We start from the raw sequence: 20,446 nt of genomic DNA, 5'->3' as shown, positions 1-20,446 counted from the left end.
AAGTTAACTTGATCACATCTGTAAAGACCCTTTTTCAGATCATATTCTGAGATACAGTGGGCTAAGACTTCATTCTTTTGGGGGGGACACAATTCAACCGGTAACAGAGCCAACAGAAAGGGAAATTTAGGTATTTCATAGTCATCTCAATCATCCATCCCATCCTGTTTCCCAGTAATCACAAAGGTAGAGTGTGGTCTGTTGAGGGAAATTCCTTGGTTAAAGCATTTCAAGAACTATTCTACTAGCTACCAGAATTTGCTCACGCGCGCGCACACACACACACGTATGTGTATATTTTCAGTTTTATGTTAAAATCTCTTATATGTATGTATGTGTGTGTGTGTGTATGTGTGTGTGTGTGTATAAAAACGTACACATATATATTCAGTGGCAGTAAATGGGTCTTTTTCTAGGGAAGAAAGGTAAGACCAATGATATTTGAAGACACTTTATTTTGGGGGCGGGTACCAGAGATTGAACTCAGGGACACTCAACCACAGAGACACATCCCTAGTCCAATTTTCTGTATTTTATTAGAGATAAGGTGTCACTGAGTTGCTTAGCACCTTGCTGTTGCTGAGGCTGGCTTTGAACTTGAGATCCTCCTGTCTCAGCCTCCCAAGTTGCTGAAATTACAGGTGTGTGCCACTGTGCCCAGCTTGAAGACACTTTTAATAAACCTTTAAAGAGCTACCTGTCTTTTGAAGATGATCACGTGAAGAGCTATATTGAACGAGATTTTATTAATTGTATATATTCCAACTGTCAGTAGTTTGTATCATAAGGAGCACATGGGTTGACTAATTTCTCCAGAACCACATTATTGGAAATACTGTAATTTGTTTAATTTTACCAAAATTTATGATCAAATTGAATCTTTTAAATAAACATGTCTACAAAGAAATCTTGATTAATTGGTCACTTTAATGTTTGTTTGAAATTCAGAGCAGGTTTTATTACTCATATTTGGCATCATTTTAATTTCTTTGGTGAAGGTCCAAGGTTATCACTCATGTATTTATAGGCATCTATACAGCCCATATACTTCCATCCTATGTGATGAAGATGCATGTAATTGGTGTAAGCTTTGTTTCCTCCATGTCAACAGTATGTCCATGTACCAGATTTAGTGTCATTTTCTTACCCTGTTGCCAGAGCATTTTCACTTGGAAATATAGTGGGAGCAAATCAGGTGATCCTGTGATCAAAGGAAACCATAGCCTCAGGGAGATGTGTTTGTTTGTTTCTTTAAAAATTATTATTACAATGTTTCCCTCAAGATATAGAATGCAATATTTTCTCTGCTGAGAATACTCCCAACAAAGTAACATAAAGCACAGATCCAGCATTATAGTTTACTTTTTCCTCAGCTATTGCTCCTATTAATCAGTTCTTTTTACTTAGATAAGTGAAAAATGACTAAACAAACAAGAGAGAGGCTCAAATACATTTGTGAAGGAAACAAATATTTTGGTTCATTCAGAAACTGGTGTTCATTTTTCCATTTCCTTTAACTTTCAAAAGTCCTTGTTGGGTTCAGTACCTCTGGTCCACATTTGGCAGCTGGTAAATCCATGATTTATATCTCTGTGCTCTTAACTCCCCTCTACTGATGGGAAGTGTTCCTACGGAGAGCGAGGAGGTGATCTTGAAGAACAAATTAGCTGGAGGTAGAGGTAGAGGAGTCTTACCTGCTTATTCCCTACTTTGTCTACTTGGAATTTCTCATGAGATGGAATGCAAACTTACCAACTTGAGGAGTTAGAAGTTTGAAGTCTGAGGAAGAAGTATGAAATATTTATCTTAAAGAATGAGAGAATAAATAGAATAAGGGAAAAAAATCATGTGTTTCCTGGCAGCATTAACGGGCCATTTAAGTCCAGTGGGCATGGGCTTAAAGTAAGTTGGTGTGTATTTGCTCTGCACTGACAGTAAAAGGCACAGGTCCAAGAGTCATATGCAGATAAAACAATGTCTGGAAGCCTAATAAGTCTTTTTCTTTCTTGTGAACCTCTAGACAAGAATTTTTTTTTCTTAGAAACTCCACAGTAGAACTTTATCACTTCTCACTGGCAAGAATTGAATCACACACCCACTCTGCACGTCCTTTAGATCCTCCAAGTCTAGATCCTCCTAGTCTAGATCTTCCAAGAAGCAGATGTCAAAATATGATGAGACATGCAAGAAATTTATTTGGGAATTGACTGTGAGATTAAAATGAAGGAAGAAGTAGGGTGAGGCTGGGAGAACTGACAGATGGTACAGAAGTGGGAAGGAAGAAAGATCAGGTAGAAGCACCTTAGATGGCAAACCATTCTAAGAGAACCTGCTGAGGCTGTAGGGAAGGCCCTGAGCCAAATCCTCTGTCACATAGCCTGCATTACCACTCCTGTTATGCTCATTTATTGGCTGGGAGCAACTGTGGGAAGCTTGACCTGAACTTAGGGTTTTGTTCAATTATACTCTTCATAATTGTGTGTCTGAGCAGAACATTCTCATGGGTCCTGCATCTAGCAAGACAGAGGTGACCACAATAATCCATTTAGAACAATAAGGATTTATCTGAGTCACATGAGGGAGGAATGAACATTGGGACAAAACTGGTTTTCAGTAGAATAGGAAGGGGGAACAGATGTTGGTAGGTAACTAAACATGACCACTACAATAAGGATTTTCTCTTTCTGTAAAATATTTGGCCTTGATGCTTTCTTTCTCTCCTTTGTTTTAAATTCTTTTCAGCAGTAAGAGAGAGGAGTTAGGAGCTATTTCACTTTCTCCTAAGCTTATTTTTTGAGCCAATTTTTAAATTTACAGTTTTCTTTTTTAAAAAATTTTTTATTATTAGTTGTTCAAAACATTACATAGTTCTTGACATATCACATTTCACATTTTGATTCAAGTTGGTTATGAACTCCCATTTTTACCCCGTATACAGATTGCAGAATCACATCGGTTGCACATCCACTGATTTACATATTGCCATACTAGTGTCTGTTGTATTCTGCTGCTTTTCCTATCTTCTACTATCCCCCCTCCCCTCCCCTTCCCTCCCATCTTCTCTCTCTACCCCATCTACTGTAATTCATTTCTCCCCCTTGTTTTTTTTCCATTTCCCCTCACTTCCTCTTGTATGTAATTTTGTATAACCATGAGGGTCTCCTTCCATTTCCATGTAATTTCCCTTCTCTCTCCCTTTCCCTTCCACCTCTCGTCCCTGTTTAATGTTAATCTTGTTCTCATGCTCTTCCTCCCTGCTCTGTTCTTAGTTACTCTCCTTATACCAAAGAAGACATTTGGTGTTTGTTTTTTAGGGATTGGCTAGCTTCACTTCCCAGGATGTAGGCCCCTATTTACCTCTCTTATTGTTTCTGTTTCTCTTGCTGAGAAAAAACTTTTTAGTTTGAGTAAGTCCCATTTGTTGATTCTAGTTATTAACTCTTGTGCTATGGGTGTCCTATTGAGGAATTTGAAGCCTGACCCCACAGTATGTAGATCATAGCCAACTTTTCTTCTATCAGATGTCTCTAATTTGATATCAAGCTCCTTGATCCATTTGGAGTTAACTTTTGGGCATGGAGAGAGAAAGGGATTCAGTTTCATTTTGTTGCATATGGATTTCCAGTTTTCCCAGCACCATTTGTTGAAGATGCTATCCTTCCTCCATTGCATGCTTTTAGCACCTTTATCAAATATAAGATAGTTGTAATTTTGTGGATTGGTTTCTGTGTCCTCTATTCTGTACCATTGGTCCATCCGCCTGTTTTGGTACCAGTACCAGGCTATTTTTGTTACTATTGCTCTGTCGTATAGTTTGAAGTCTGGTATCGCTATACCACCTGATTCACACTTCCTGCTTAGAGTTGTTGTTGCTATTCTGGGTTTTTTATTTTTTCATATGAATTTCATGATTGCTTTATCTATTTCTACAAGAAATGCCGTTGGGATTTGAACTTTTGTTAATATCGCCATTTTGATGATGTTAGTTCTGCCTATCCATGAACAGGGTATATTTTTCCATCTTCTAATAACTTCTTCTATTTCTCTCTTTAGGGTTCTGTAGTTTTCATTGTATGTCTTTCACCTCTTTTGTTAGGTTGATTCCCAAGTATTTTTTTTTTTTTTTGAGGATATTGTGAATGGAGTGGTTGTCCTCATTTCCATTTCAGAAGATTTGTCGCTGATATACAGGAATGCCTTTGATTTAAGCGTGTTGATTTTATATCCTGCCACTTTACTGAATTCATTTATTAGCTCTAATAGTTTCTTTGTAGACCCTTTTGGGTCTGCTAGGTATAGAATCATGTCATCTGTAAATAGTGATAATTTAAGTTCTTCTTTTCCTATTTTTATGCCTTTAATTTCTTTCGTCTGTCTAATTGCTCTGGCCAGTGTTTCAAGAACTATGTTGAACAGAAGTGGTGAGAGAGGGCATCCCTGTCTTGTTCCAGATTTTAGAGGGAATGCCTTCAATTTTTCTCCATTCATAATGATGCTAGCCTGAGGCTTAGCATAGATAGCTTTTACAATATTGAGGTATGATCCTGTTATCCCTAGTTTTTCTAGAGTTTTGAACATAAAGGGATGCTGTACTTTGTTGAATGCTTTTTCTACATCTATCGAGACGATCATATGGTTCTTATCTTTAAGTCTATTGATGTGGTGAAAAACATTTATTGAGTTCTGTGTATTGAACCAGCCTTGCATCCCAGGGATGAATCCTACTTGATCATGGGCACAATTTTTTTGATATGTTTTGTATCCGATTCGCCAGAATTTTATTGAGGATTTTTGCATCTAGGTTCATTAGAGGTATTGGTCTGTAGTTTTCTTTCTTTGAAGTGTCTTTGTCTGGTTTAGGAATCAGGGTGATGTTGGCCTCGTAGAATGAATTTGGAAGTTCTCCCTCTTTTTCTATTTCCTGAAATAGCTTGAAAAGTATTGGTATTAGTTCTTCTTTAAAGGTTTTGTAAAACTCTGCTGTATACCCATTCGGTCCTGGGCTTTTCTTAGTTGGTAGTCTTTTGATGGCTTCTTCTAGTTCCTCAATTGATATTGGTCTGTTTAGGTTGTCTATATCCTCCTGACTCAATCTGGGCAGATCATATTACTTAAGAAATTTATCGATGCCTTCACTATCTTCTATTTTATTGGAATATAAAGATTCAAGATAATTTCTAATTATCTTCTGTATTTCTGAAGTGTCTGTTGTGATATTGCCTTTTTCATCCCGTATGCTAGTAATTTGAGTCCTCTCTCTTCTCTTTGTTAGCATGGCTAAGGGTCTGTCCATCTTATTTATTTTTTCAAAGAACCAACTTTTAGTTTTGTCAATTTTTTCAATTGTTTCTTTTGTTTTGATTTCATTAATTTCAGCTCTGATTTTAATTATTTCTTTTCTTCTACTTCTTTTGCTGTTGTTTTGCTCTTCTTTTTCTAGGATTTTGAGATGAAGTGTGAGATCATTTATTTGTTGTTTTTTTCTTTTTTTAAGGAATGAACTCCAAGCAATGTATTTTCCTCTTAGAACTGCTTTCATTGTGTCCTATGGATTCCGATATGTTGTGTCTGTGTTTTCATTTATCTCTAAGAATTTTTGAATTTTCTCCTTGATGTCTTCTATAACCCATTGATCATTCAGTAACCTATTGTTCATTCTCCAAGTGATGCATGATTTTTCCTTCCTTATTTTATTGTTGATTTCCAGTTTCATTCCATTATGATCAGATAAGATGCATGGTATTATCTCTATTCCTTTATATTATCTAGGAGTTTCCCTGTGACATGATCTATTTTGAGAAGGATCCATGTGCTGCTGAGAAAAAAGTGTAAATGCTTGATGTTGGGTGGTATATTCTATATATGTCAATTAAGTCTAGGTTATTAATTGTATTATTGAGTTCTGTAGTTTCTTTATTCAACTTTTGTTTGGAAGATCTGTCCAGTGGTGAGAGAGGTGTGTTGAAGTCTCCTATAATTATTGTATGGTGGTCTATTTGTTTCTTGAACTTGAGAAGAGTTTGTTTGATGAACACAGCTGCACCATTGTTTTATGATTGTTATATCTTGTTGGTGTATGGTTCCCTTGAGCAGTATGTAGTGTCCCTCTTTATCCCTTTTGATTAACTTTGGCTTGAAATCTATTTTATTTGATATGAGTATGGACACTCCTGTTTGTTTCCAAAGTCCATATGAGTGATGTTATTTTTCCCAACCTTTCACCTTCAGTCTATGAATATCTTTTCCTATCAGATGCGTCTCCTGTAGGCAGCATATTGTTGGATCTTTTTTTTTTTTGATCCATTCTACTAGCCTGTGTGTCTTAATTGGTGAGTTTAAGCCATTAACATTTAGGGTTATTATTGAGATATGGATTGTTCTTCCAGCCATATTTGTTTATTTATGTTACTTAACATGGTTTGTTTTTCCTCTTTGATTATTTTTTCCCTTTACTGTACTACCTCTCACTGTTGGTTTTCATTGTTATTTTCCATTTCCTCTTCCTGTAATGTTTTGCCGAGGATGTTTTGAAGAGATGGTTTTCTAGCTGCAAATTCTTTTAACTTTTGTTTATTGTGGAAGGTTTTAATTTCATCTTCCATCCTGAAGCTTAATTTCGCTGGTACACAATTCTTGGTTGGAACCCATTTTCTTTCAGTGTTTGAAATATGTTATTCCAGGATCTTTTAGCTTTCAGAGTCTGTGTTGAGAGATCAGCTGTTATCCTGATTGGTTTACCCCTAAATGTAATCTGCTTCCTTTCTCTTGTAGCTTTTAAAATTGTCTCCTTATTCTGTATGTTGGGCATCTCCATTATAATGTGTCTAGGTGTGGATCTCTTATGATTTTGCACATTCAGCATCCTGTAGGCTTCTAGGATTTGGGATTCTGTCTCATTCTTCAAGTCTGGGAAGTTTTCTCGTATTATTTCATTGAACAGATTGCTCATTCCTTTGGTTTGGACCTCTATACCTTCCTGTATCCCAATGACCTCTTAAGTTTGGTCTCTTTATGTTATCCCATATTTCTTGGGTGTTCTGCTCATGGTTTCTTAACAGTCTTGCTGAGCTGTCTATGTTCTTTTCAAGTTGAAATACTTTGTCTTCATTGTCTGATGTTCTATCTTCTAAGTGTTCTACTCTGCTAGTAGTATTCTCATTTGAGTTTTTAATTTGGTTTATTGCTTCCTGCATTTCTAGGATTTCTGTTTGTTTGCTTTTTATAACCTCTATCTCCCTGTATAGTTGATCTTTTACTTCCTGGATTTGTTTATGTAATTCATTGTAGAAGTGATCTTTCATTGTCTGATTTTGCTGTCTAATGCCTTCCTTGAGACTCCAGATCATCTGAAGCATGTATATCCTCAATTCTTTATCTGACATTTCATCTGCTGCAGATATTACTTCTTCTAAAGGTGAGTTGACCTGCATTGCTTGTGGTCCTTTCTTTCCTTGTCTTTTCATACTGCTCGCGTTTCTTTCTGCTTGGTGAAACTGTTGTATTATTGAATTTTCCCCCTATATATTTATATTGCTCTTGTATAGTTGCAAAGTCTCCCTTGTAGGCGCGGGCGGCAGCTATGCTCCTCCTCCAATTGGGGTGATCTGTCTACCATGCCGACGGGCCACTGGGTCTGTTCTCCAGGTTGCAGGTCTGCCTACCTTGCGGGCAACGGCTGGGCCCCTCCTCCAATGGGGTGATCTGTCTATCACAATGGCGGGCCACTGGGCCTATTCTCCAGGTTGCAGGTCTGCCTACCGTGTAGGCGCAGGTGGCGGCTGTGCTCCTCCTCCAATTGGGGTGATGTGTCTACCATGCTGGCGGGCCACTCAAATTTACAGTTTTCTAAAGAAGTGTCCAACTTATTTCATCTTACACAATTTTTAAAAATATAATGATAATATTCCCTTATCGTCAGATAACATTTCTACTGTTACTAGAACTGTGCTCTTTCATTCTTAAACTTATTTATTTGTTCCTTGTCTAATTTTTGTTTTGTTCAAACCATACAAAAACTGTCTCTCAGGTCTAAGTATTTTATTTTAGTTATGTTGATTATTTTTTTAGAATTAAAAATATTGTTTATACAAATTTGTATTTTTATTTCCCTTTACATGGATTATTTTAATGATGTAGCTTTAGCTTCTGGAGTGGAATTCCTAATTCATTTTGTCTTTACTTTTTTTTTTATCCATTTAGGACTATCAGTTTCTCCATACCAAAGTTCTTAATTTTATTGTGGTGCTGTATGTCAATATGTAATATTATACATCATCTTTAATATTATGTTTAATGCTATTTGTATCCTGATATATATATATATATATAGAGAGAGAGAGAGAGAGAGAGTTCTACATATATCAGTTAGGCCATGTTTATTAATTGTTCTATTTAAAATTTTAGGCTTTGGCTGGGGTTGTGGTTCAATGGTAGAGCACTTGCCTAGCACGTGAGGCCCTGGGTTCTATCCTCAGCACCACATAAAAATAAATAAAGTTAAAAAATAAAATAAAATTGTAGGCTTACAGATTTTTATCTGTAAGATAAAATATCTTTATTTTATAATAACAACACCACCATGTACATTTTACCTAATTTTATTTTAATTCATGCAACTTTTGCATTATTATTTTGAGGCTAGATTTTTAGGTACATTCAACTTTAGAATCATTTCATCTTCCTAGTGATTTGAACCTTTTATCATTATGAAACTATTTTCTTTCAGTGCTTTGAAGATATCTCTTCATTGTCTTCTGGCTTTCATTTATTCTGTTGAGAAGTCAGCTGTCAGTCTAATTTTTGTTCCTTAGAAGGTAATGTGTCTTTTTCCTTTGTCTGAGTTTAAGTGGTTTCTGTTTTTGTTTTGTTTTCATCAATTTGACTATGGTGTAATTAGTGGGTTTCTTCAGTTTGAGGTCCATGTGTCACATAAATCCATGGCTAAATATATGCCATCAGTTTTGGAAGATTAGCTTCTGTCCCAAGCTTTTTCTTCTGTTTCTAGGACTGTGATTATATTTTCATCTTTATGTATTATTTCTGCTTTCTTCATATATGTTATCTTACAATTATCCTCTCCTGTGTGTCTAATCCAAGGGTCAGTGGAATATGAGTAGCAAGCTATCTACTTGATTTGTAAATAAAGTTTTATTAGAAGACAGCCACCCCCATTTGTTTACTTGTTGTCTATGGCTACTTTTGCAGTACATCAGCAGAGCTGATAAGTTGTAACAGAAGCCACCATATAACCTGAAGACCTAAAATGATTACTGTCTGTCTCTTTAAGAAACTATTTGACAAACTCTGGTCTAATCTATTAAATCCATCCTTTGAGATATTTATTTAGATTATTGTACTTTTTATTCTGTTTCTGTGAAATGATCCATCCTATGTAATTTATTGAATATTTTAATCAGAGCATCTTAGTTCAGATTCTCTCAAACAGAGCCCAAGGCAAAAGCTATGTTCCAACACTGATGTTTTATGACCATGGGAGTAGCATGAGATGTTGCTAGGGTTCTCCAGCAAAGAAACAAAGATGTGAAGCCAAGGCTTAGGTGGGGAGGGGGTAATAGTGCCATACTTAAGTTTTAAGTTTCTGTTATTTACTGCCAATATCTAGATTTCCTGTAATTTTAAATTCTTTTCTCCATATTCTTTTCTCAGTTTTAAACTTTATTTTCGTATGCCTTGTTATTTTTAAAGTCTGTGTTGCATATTTTAGATGAAAGATTATAGATACAGTTTGTGTCTGGACTATTTTTGCTTCTAGAAGACAGCTAGGTTAGGAGCCAATCGCCTTCATCTAACAAGGAATTGAAATAATTTGAACCTGGGCTTCATTCCCTTTCAAAGTTGGTCTATATTCAGTTTCTTTTTTTTTTTTTTGTACTGGGCATTAAACCCAGGGGTACTTTACCACTTAGCTACATCTCCATCCCTTTTTAATTTTTATTTTGAGACAGGGTCTTGCTAAATTTCTGAGGCTATCCAGTTTGCTTTTATTCCTACAACAGAGCCTTCTTGGATCCCAGCTGTGAGCCTGGGGTATTTACTTATTCCCCTCACCTTGGCAGGTCATGGGCTCCAGTTTTTGCCTCCCCAGCTCCATTAATCTGATGACAGGTCTGCACAGTTTCTCAGCCTCTCAGTCACCACTTGCAAACTGGAAAATGCCTCAAGTTGAAAGGTGGTGCCAAACCTAGTGCCAAATGTGCTCACGTTTCTGGGCTTTTTTTCATGTCTGGGATCTTAACCCTGCATATCTTCACTAGCATGGTAGTTCCCTGATGCCTTAAAATCATTTGAAAATATTCTATGCAGTATTTTTACTTATTCTCTACAGGAGAATTCATCAGAAACAAGCCATTCTGCAACAGTCAGCAGCAAAACACCTTCGTGTGTTTCTGTCTCTGTAACCGTCTGCTGTAGCCATCCTATTACTGCAACCCTGACCTTCTCTTCTTCCATACACATATCAAGTCTGGAACTTTTATGCTATTTTACAATTAATATATCAAATTTATTTTTTCAGTCAAACTTTATTTATATTTACCTAGAAGCTTTACTGTTTTATTTCACACTGTTGCTTCTTGTATCTAACAAATTTCTTCTGTATTTGTCTTAGTTCTTATTCATTACATCCCTTGTAGTATTTCTTTCTATTTCTAGTGTCTCTGAATGTTAAAGTTTCAGAGTCATTTTATGTCTGAAAACATCTTTATTGCACTTATTATTGAAATTTTGATTATAGATGGATAATTGACTATTGATTAATAATTTGATTATAGAATGCTAAATCCAAAACTCTTGTCCCTCATCACTTTGAAAATATGATTTTCTTATCTTGCCTCCAGTATTGCTTGTGAGAAATCTAATACTTCCTTTTTAGGTAATCATTTTTCTTCTTTTTGATAATTTTAAGGTTTTTTTCTTTATCCTTCTTTTATTTTCTAAATGTATGTTTAGAACGCAATAAGAATTCTGAAAATAAAGAGCATTATCTTCTTTTAAGGTCTAGGAAAGTCTTAGCAATTTTATAACAAAATATTGCCTCTTTGTTATTTTATTATCTCCATCTTTTTTTTAAAAAAGAGATACTTTAGTGTTTTTATAATCTTCTTAAATTTTTCTTTAAAATTTTTCTTTTTTCTAAATTAATTTTTACACTAATTATAGTATGAATATTTTCTCATGTCATGGAACATTCTTTTTAAATTATTCTTTTTAAAATTTTTTTTAGTTGTGGATGGACACAATATGTTTGTTTATTTATTTTTATCTGGTGCTGAGGATTGAACCCAGTGCCCCAGACATGCAAGGCAGGAGCTTTATCACTGAGTGCCCAGCCCTAAATTATTTTACAGTCTCAGCCCTAAATTATATTTATTGCTATATTTTCCCGTTAAAATTTAATTTCTTGGTTTTTCTAACCAATTTCATTTTCAGATTTTTCTAATATGTTGATATTCTGAAATGTTTCCTAGTTGATAAAAGTTGTATGTAGTTAATGGTGTACCACGTGTTTTGAAAGATGTGTACATTGTGGAATGATTAGAGCTAATTAGCATATATATTACCTCACATACTCTTTATTTTCCTGTGGTGACAACACATAGAATCTCTTCTCTGCAATATTCAAGTGTGTGATCTTGAACTCCCTGTATGTGTGGACTTTTCTGGACCTCTCTCCTATGAGCTTGATTTGTTTTCCTTCTTTTTTTCTCTTTATGCTCCACCCTGGAAGTTCCCCTCAGTTTGTGCATTTGTTCAATCAGTGGGGAAGAGAAGAAAAAAGTAAGGAGACAATGTGCTGCTTGAGAAAAACATCTGAGAGTAAATTCACTTTTGTGTACAACTGCCTGCTCTTGTCCTGGCCCCTTCCCTTTAACCAGACACTACTACAGTGAGCAGAGTTTCTGCAGTTGTGCTTGTAGAAGGATTTTTCAGAAGAAACTGCTTAAAGATGTCACTATGTAAAATGTAAGAATCCTAGTCATGTAAGATAGTAGAATGAATGGGATGTTACTTTTCTATATGTATATATGAATACACAACCAATGTAATTCCACATTATACACAACCAGGAGAATGGGAAGTTATACTCCTTATATGTTTAATATGTCAAAACCATTCTACTGTCATGGATAATTAATAAGAACAACAACCACAAAAAGAATCCTAGTCATGTGCTTTGTTGTGAGCAAACCCACAGTAAGTCTCGATCTCTGTCATCTTGGGAATTAAAATCAAATGTTCTAAAACATAAAAAGGAAAAATTTAAATTAAAGAAGCAAGGCCACATATATTTTTTGTGAATCCACTTTCAGGAATGGAATGATCTGGAAAAATGACTCCAAAGGGATTTGTTGAGAATTTCCTTGGCCTCCATTTATGACAAGTCTAACTGAAATGCTATTATATCTTAAAATCCTTGCACTCCTCATGTATCAAAGTGTGTTGTGACACTTGTGGGGTCTGAAAGGCATGGACAACACCAGCTCACTGTATGCAAATGTGTATCACAGTTCTCTCTGTCCAGACCAGGTACACTGTGGCCAAAGACAGTGTGGTCCAGTTCTTCTTTTACCAGCCCATCAGCCATCAATGGAGACAAACCGACTTCTTTCCCTGCACAGTGACATGTGGAGGAGGTGAGGCACAGACTTTGTTCGTGAATATTTACAGCTCAAAGTTGGAAATTACACATGTGCATTTTTTACTTTAAAATCTGTGTGATCATGAAAGACGGCTAATCACACAGCACTTTATTCAGTAGCCTAAATACCATACTGTTAATGAATATGCATTAGCTTCTGAGTAAGGTGAATCTGGAAAATGCCTTTTACTTTTAGACAAAAGCTGGGGACATGTTACATGGGCTCTCTTCTTCAGTGACGGTAAAACACAGGTTTTAATGATCTTGAAATCACTGTGATCAAAATACCTGGCAAAAACAACTCAGAGGAAGGAAAGTTTATTTTGAGCTCACAGTTTCAGAGATTTAGTCCATAGTTGGCCAACTGCTTGGGTCTGGGCCCAAGGTGAGGCAGACCATCATGGCAGAAGGTATGTTGGAGGAAAACAACTGTGGAAGACAGGAAAAGAGAGAGAGAAGGAAGACCCCAGGGGAACAAGATATAATCCCCAAGGTCACATCCCCAGAGATCCACTTTCTCCAGCCACACCTCACCAGCCTATAGTTGCCATATAGTCATCTTTTCAAATGATTAATCCATCAAATGGATGAATTTATTGATTAGGCTATAGCTCCCCAAATCTAATAATTTTACCTTCTGCATTAACATAGTGGCAATAACATGTACAAACCCAAATAGCATGTATTATTTTTTTAAGTTTCTATGGAAAAACTGAGAAATACAGAGATGGAGTGACTGGCCCAGCCACAACAAGCTAATTGACATGTTGGTTCTAACATTAGTTTTCTATTTTATTTCTTCTTGTGATAGTATAAACTTTGTAAAAAGAGAAAGAGTCTTTCCTGAGAGATAAGGGAAAATTCTGCTTATTGTCCACTTAGTTTTTAGAGTTGAAGGTGATTTGGGTGCATTTATAATTGAGGGCTCCACATACATGCACAGAAGAAGTGGCTTTTCTGTAGATAACAGTCTCCTTACCATGGTAAAGCAATGACTCCCCGAAGCAAAGAAGGAAAGAGCCAGAGCCATCATAAATACTCTTTTTCTGGTCTGAGCTTTTATACCAAAGAGAAAATGGTTCTAAATGAATGCCAAGCAGGGGACTTGGTGATGTTTCCCCTAAGAGTTCCAGACAGAGCACTGGATGATGTGTCAAACTATGTGCCATGTACATCATCATTATGTTTGTTCTGTAGAACACTTTAAGGAAGGTCTGTTTTATGCCTGTGTTATGTATGAGCAAACTGAAACATAGAAAGGGTCAAGAAATCACCCAAGAATGTTCTGCTAGTGAACAGGTCATCAGGGATCTGAGTCCAGCTCTGTCTGATGCCAGAGTCATGCTGTAATGACTGTGCCCCCTGAGCATCTATTATACCTAACACCACGTCAGGGTACACAGTTCAGGCATGGTCCTATTAGAAGAGCTAGAATAAATCCTGCTTCTTTGTCTAAGCTCAGCTCCAAATCACTTTTTCCCTCCAAGTTTTCAACTCGCTCAAAAAGTCACTCACAAGTCAGAACTCAAGTCTGGCCTCTCTCCTTTGAACTACAGGTATATTGAGGAGGCTCCTCCATCAATGTCAGGTTCCCATGAGTATGCAAGTCAGCTCTCTCATCTGGGAGTTAGGTTCCCCTGAAATGAGGAGGTAGCCACTTTTTTGGGAGCACTGGGCAGTGCAGACTTCAGCAGGAGCTTGGGTCCCTAGGTATTAAATGAGGTGCCTTCTGTGGACTAAATGGGGGGCCTAGAACGCAAGTAGAAAGTGAGTCTCCTCAGTTAGCAGATAGTTCTTCCTTGGGTCAGACAAGGGGTAATTGACCACTTGATCATGATTCTACAGGAGTCATTCTTGGGTCAGGTCCCTGGACTAGCAGCATCAGCATCTCCCAGGAACTTATTAGACATACAAACTCTTGGGTCACACCCAGTCAGAAATGCTGAGGATGGGTCCAGCCTACTATTACCAGCCCCGCCCCCACCGGGGATTATGGTTACTCTGCATTTTGAGAACCACCTCTATAAAGCAGTGTCTCTGGAAAGCAGCTGTAGCCAAATTAACATGACTATGTTTGACATACCTGTTTTCCCCCTGAATTACTATTCATTCAAGGAATTTTCTTCAAATAAATTTTTTAATGTAAACATATTTACAAAAATAATTTGATTTTACTACCTGAAGTAGACAATGATTATCTCTTACCATAGACCTCAATCACAAAAATCAACACAATGAAAACATAGCAGTGGAGTAGATAATCTTCAAATTCCTTCCAGCCCAAACAGTCTCTCAGTTTATTTTCAATTTCTTTTGAATTTTGTTGAACATGCTAAGCATTTTTATGAAGCAAAGTTCCTTTAGATCTTTTGAGTCAGTGACTCTCCCGTAAGCTCTAGGGGAAATTCTTAGAAACATTTGATCTCTCTCAAAGTTGATTGAGGGAGAACACTGTTTGGAATTGATACTTTAAACTGGGAAAACCCAATGAGTCTCTCTACACAGGGGCCAGAAATTTGGGGGCCAATCCAGTTCTTCAAAATTTTCGTGTGAGGGGTTGGGGTTGTAGCTTAGTGGTAGAATGCGTGCCTCACATGTATGAGGCACTGGGTTTGATCCTCAGCACCATATAAAATTAAATAAAATAAAGGTATTTTGTCCACTTACAACTAAAAATATATATATATTTTTAAATTTGCACATGGGCTGGGGTTGTGGCTCAAGTGGTGGAGTGCTCGCCTAGCACATGTGAGGCACTGGGTTTGATCCTCAGCACCACATAAAAATAAAATAAAGATATTGTTCCACCTAAAACTAAAAAATAAATATTTAAAAAAAAATTTGCACACAAGAGTTCATATGAAGAGGCAACATGGTCTGTAAAGTTAAGGATGTGGGTTAGTTTTTAGGCCTCACCACTGATTAGCTCTGAGACATCTTTGAGCCTCAATTTCTCACCTGTAAATAAGACTGTGTCCCTTATAGCACTTTGCAAGACAAAATGAGATGATGCATGCCAAGGAACATAGGTCAGGGCCTGGCACTTAGTAAGTGTTCAGAAAATATTTGTTATGTCAGAATATCAACCTAAAATGTTGTCTAAAGTGTGTAAAATGTGCTGATCCTTGGATGTCCCCACCCCAGCATTCTCAGATCATGCTGTTGTTGAGTGATGTGTATGCACACAACTCAACAGTCATGGTGGAGAGCCTAGCCTACAGTGAGTGGGACAGACTATAGACACCAAATAGTACATTACTCTCAGAAGCTGAATTCCATTGCCTTAGACACAGGCACAGCACAGTTTCTGGGAAGAAAGAAACCCCAAAATGAGAGCAGAGATGGTGGGAGCTTTCTCTACTCTTACTTTGCAGATAAACAACATCCATTTCTTATTTTTTATCCCTTACACACATTATTCAGAGAGACATTCCCATTTAGACCCATAAGATATTTTATAATAGGATCCAGCTTAGTTAAGTTGATTAAAGTCTTGGCAGGAGAACAGGTGTTTCTCACACTTTGGTGTCCACAGAAAGGGAGTCCTGCTGGAACTGTAGATGGGCAAGGGAGCACCCACCAGCTAGGTCCTCTTCAAATATAGTGGCAGGCGAAAGAACAGAGATTTAGGCTGCCATGTTGGGCAATGCCTGCTATTTTCTGCCCTGGAAGAATTTTATTGCATTTATTTACAGTACCAAGACAATCTACCTTATTTCCTTGCTTTTAGTTATCTTTAAATGGCAATAAAATTAAAGAGGAAAACTAATTCTCTTCCCCAAATTGGAAACACCTGTCTGTCCCCCGTCTCTCTTTAGAAGTATGTTTCCATTTAGGAGAAAGATTTTCTCTGACTCAAGGAGCTGTAATCTCATTCTGTACTTGTTTTGGGGGAAGTAAAAACTTGCACATAAAACCCACAAGGAAAGCATTACCAAATTTAATTATATTAGTAATTGAATCTACATGATTTGTGTGAATGGCATTTCGGAGATTTTGGGATCATCAAGAAAATTAGTTCATTGGTCTCTGCAGTACCACAGGTACTTGGATGAACTTCCTTGGTCTTGTTTGTGATTATCTAAAGAGGACACCTGAGATCATTCTCTTGCAAGTACCAGGATTGCCAATGCCGTCTGATATTGTGGATTTTATGGCAAATACTGGCACCCGGGGAACATTTTATTGACTCCATTTGGATTTTCATTCTTGTGGTTTCGACCTTGTTTTTTCATAATGCATACCAGTCTGTCCTCTTTACTCAGCTTATGTCCAAGCCATGTCTTGTAGAAAGCTGTCTAGTGGTTTATAAAATCAGATTCCTCTTGACAATCAGGACTTTAAATGTATTTTTAGAACATCAAACTAATGCATAGAAACTGAGAGCTTAACATTAGCTTAGCTATAGGGGTTTCTTTATTTTTTATTTCTGAGAGAGAGAGAGAGAGAATTTTTTAATATTCATTTTTTAGTTTTTGGTGGACACAACATCTTTATTTTATTTTTATGTGGTGCTGAGGATTGAACCCAGCGCCCGGCGCATGCCAGGCGAGCGGGCTACCACTTGAGCCACAACCCCAGCCCCTGTTTTTTAATTTTTTTTTTTAAGGGCTCATTCTAGTTTGAAAAAAATCACTTAAAAAATGAAAAATATTTAACTTTCCTTTGTATTTATGTAGTGACAGGAGACCTGGAGTTGGCTCTTTCCTGAAAGGAAAGGGTCTTTCTGTGAGTTGTTTTTTAAATTTTCAGCACTCCTGTACGTGGAATGTTAACTTTCCTCAAAGAAAAATTGGATTTAATAGAATTAGGAATTAGTGTTCATTCCTTCCCCTTTGAAAACTTGTGAGGCAGGGTTGGGGGAGGGTATAGAGAGATAAAGTTCATTCCTTCCTGTGTTAACCAGTGCTCTCTTCTCCAGTTGGAAGGTTATTGACAGTGGAGGTGCCCTGACTATCTCAGGGCAGAAGATGAGTGAAATATGGTAGATGCAAACAGTGGAATATCAATTAAAGAAATATTCAACACAGCAACAAACTAGAAGAAAGGTAGTTCTCAAAAACATGTTGAGTGAAAAAAAAAGTAGAAAATGGAACAAGATTTAAAACACATTATCAATTAAGTTAAAAACAGATTCTCACAAAACAACATTATTGAAGACAGTTGTATATATTTAAAGACACGTAAAAACTAAACCAGGATATCAGGGGAGGGGGAGAAGATATCAGCATATCAGGGGAGGGGGGATATCAGAATGGAAGTGCAATAGAGGAAGAAAGGAAAATACAAGGAAACAAAAGAGAGGGCCTGTGCCCAGGGCCTTGAGGAGGAGGTAGAGGAGGAGGAGGAAGGAAGAAACTGCACCTGAGGGCTAAACACTTCTTAAAAGGAGACCATCTTTACTTCTTACTTAGAGAACCACTCTAGTAGTTGTTCTCAGTTTTGGACACACATTTTAGTCATCTTAGAGAAACCTGATAATTTTTTTTAAAGAGTACTGACTCCCTGTTGCCCAGCTTCAGTGCTTCTGACTGAATTGGATCACGAAGGGACCTGAGCTCTGGTGTACAGCCAAAGTCCCCATGTGGTTCTTTATGTAGCCAGAGTTGAAAACCACCCAGTCTTAAAGAGGAAGAAGTGTGTGGCAAGTGGTAACTTTGCCAGCCATCATGACACAGACATAGTTTCTAGCCTTTCCTCTTCTATATCTTTAGGTTATCAGCTCAACTCTGCTGAGTGTGTGGATATCCGCTTGAAGAGAGTGGTTCCTGACCACTATTGCCATTACTACCCTGAAAATGTAAAACCCAAACCAAAATTGAAGGAATGCAGCATGGATCCTTGTCCGTCAAGGTTTGTAAAACTGCCCACACCCTTTTTGCTTTTAAAATAAATGAATCAACTGTCACTAGGACTGATTAGTTCTTGAAGGACAAAATTTTTCCATTTCCTGACTTTGAACATACAATGGCTGCATTTATGTTTGTAAACATGGTCAGTGGGAATTAGGACACATTTGTCAACCTAGTCATTCAGGCAGGCTCTCTCACTGTGGGATTATGTGTCCATTAAGCTCTTTATAATGAACCTTCTTGAGCATCTCCTGCGTATCCAATATTAAAGATATCTTTATTCAAGTGCAATGCCTAGTCCATAGGTCAGTCATAAAATATCTTTCACTCGCAAGTTAGCCATGAAACTGGGTCACCCATTACCACATTTTGACTTTTGAAGGGCTCACATGAGATTCAGTATAAATAATGCATTGTGCAAAGGAGCAAAAAGTTTTAATGCCAAAGCAGCAAAGCTGTGCATTAACTGTCCTGTTGCATAATTTAGTACCTGCTGACTTGGATTGCCTGGGGAAGTTTCCTGGCTGCACTACAGTATCTTAAAATAACAGTGCAGTATCAAGTCCCAGAATCCCCCAGATATATGCCAGCTGGCTAAGGCAAAAGTGTACAAGTGGAAAAGGAAGCCTTCTCAGTGGATTTCATTTCCTATCGCTGCCTGCCCATTCCCTGTAATCCTGATTGAACATACTTCTTGATAGAGATCTTTCAAAGGACAAGCTCTGTTAAATAAAACTGTTTTGAAGATTCTACTAACATTACTTCATGTTTTATCATTAATATATCTTATTATAATGACCATGAGAAGGACTAGATTTATCCAAGATAATTTCACCCTTTGATTAATATATCACTAGTTCAATTTTTTTATGTTTTCATATACAACTGGGGATAGTTTGTGTTAGAGTCATTCCTGAAAATTAAAGATATGGTGACTTCTAGGCACTGTGGCACATGACTAAAATCCCAGTGAATTGGGAAGCTGAGACAAAAGGATTATAAATTCAAGGCCAGTTTGGGCAAAGCAGAGAAACCTGCCTCAAAATAAATAAATGAATGAATAAACCAGGGATGTGTAGCTCAGTGGTAGAATGTCCATGGGTCCAATTCTCAGAGAGAGAGAGAGAGAGAGAGAGAGAAAGAGATATGGTGGTCAAAGTTTTGTGAATGGTTTCATAACATTTGGCATTTCTAGTTTTCAATTTGAAAGAGTCCTGTCTCTTGCAATATCAAATTCTGTATTACTTAATAAATGTGTTGATTTGAGAAATGATATTCTCTCAATGGTTTATTTGTAGTGATGGCTTTAAAGAGATTATGCCCTATGACCACTTTCAACCTCTCCCTCGGTGAGTTCTATGCTTCCTTTTCCTTTTTGTAATTTACTCTAAGTAATTTTCAAGTATTTGTAGCCTCTGTAGCAGTAGCCTGCAGTGTACCAGGGACAGAAATTAGATCTTTTCAGAGCTAAGGGAAAACAGATTTCACCTCAGTAATAAGAAGGATCTTTGTAAGAATTAGATGGAATAGGCTGCCTGAAAAGGTGATGTTTCTCATTACTGGCGGAATCAAGCATGTCTTGGATGACTGGTATCAGAGAAGGAGCTCAAGCATTGCAATTGGTCAGAAATTTGAATCCCCTTCGACACTTAGATGACTAGCGTGATTCTTTCTGACTTTGAGTTTCTGTGAATCTCTAATAATATGGTCCGTTGGTTTATAGTTGAGAATTTAAAAGGATCATTTAAAATTTAATCAAATTCTCACAATGGCCCCCTGAAAGTAAATAGGGCAAGTGTATTATTCTCATTTGGCAGAAACCTATAAGTACAGAGGAGATAAGTTTCTTGTGTCTACAGACTGTGTGGTAGTTATGATTAACATCTTGACTCCAGGTCTCATGGTTTTTTTAGCTGATCAAACTGACACCTTGAGG

The 20,446-nt window shown here is 37.1% G+C and overlaps 1 protein-coding gene across 1 annotated transcript in view; it reads left to right on the top strand.

Moving 5' to 3' along the window:
- Nucleotides 1–20,446, top strand: part of Adamtsl3 (ADAMTS like 3) — a 320,152-nt gene that overhangs the window by 169,029 nt on the left and 130,677 nt on the right. Inside the window, exons 10-12 of the mRNA XM_005320199.5 lie at nt 12,542–12,653; nt 18,373–18,511; nt 19,809–19,859. Of these exons, the coding sequence (XP_005320256.1) occupies nt 12,542–12,653; nt 18,373–18,511; nt 19,809–19,859 (302 nt within the window). The remainder of the gene's footprint in view (nt 1–12,541; nt 12,654–18,372; nt 18,512–19,808; nt 19,860–20,446) is intronic.

This window comes from Ictidomys tridecemlineatus, chromosome 5 (assembly GCF_052094955.1).
Source record: "Ictidomys tridecemlineatus isolate mIctTri1 chromosome 5, mIctTri1.hap1, whole genome shotgun sequence".
Taxonomy (NCBI): Eukaryota; Metazoa; Chordata; class Mammalia; order Rodentia; family Sciuridae; genus Ictidomys; species Ictidomys tridecemlineatus.
This window is presented reverse-complemented; position numbering and strand designations above follow the sequence as displayed.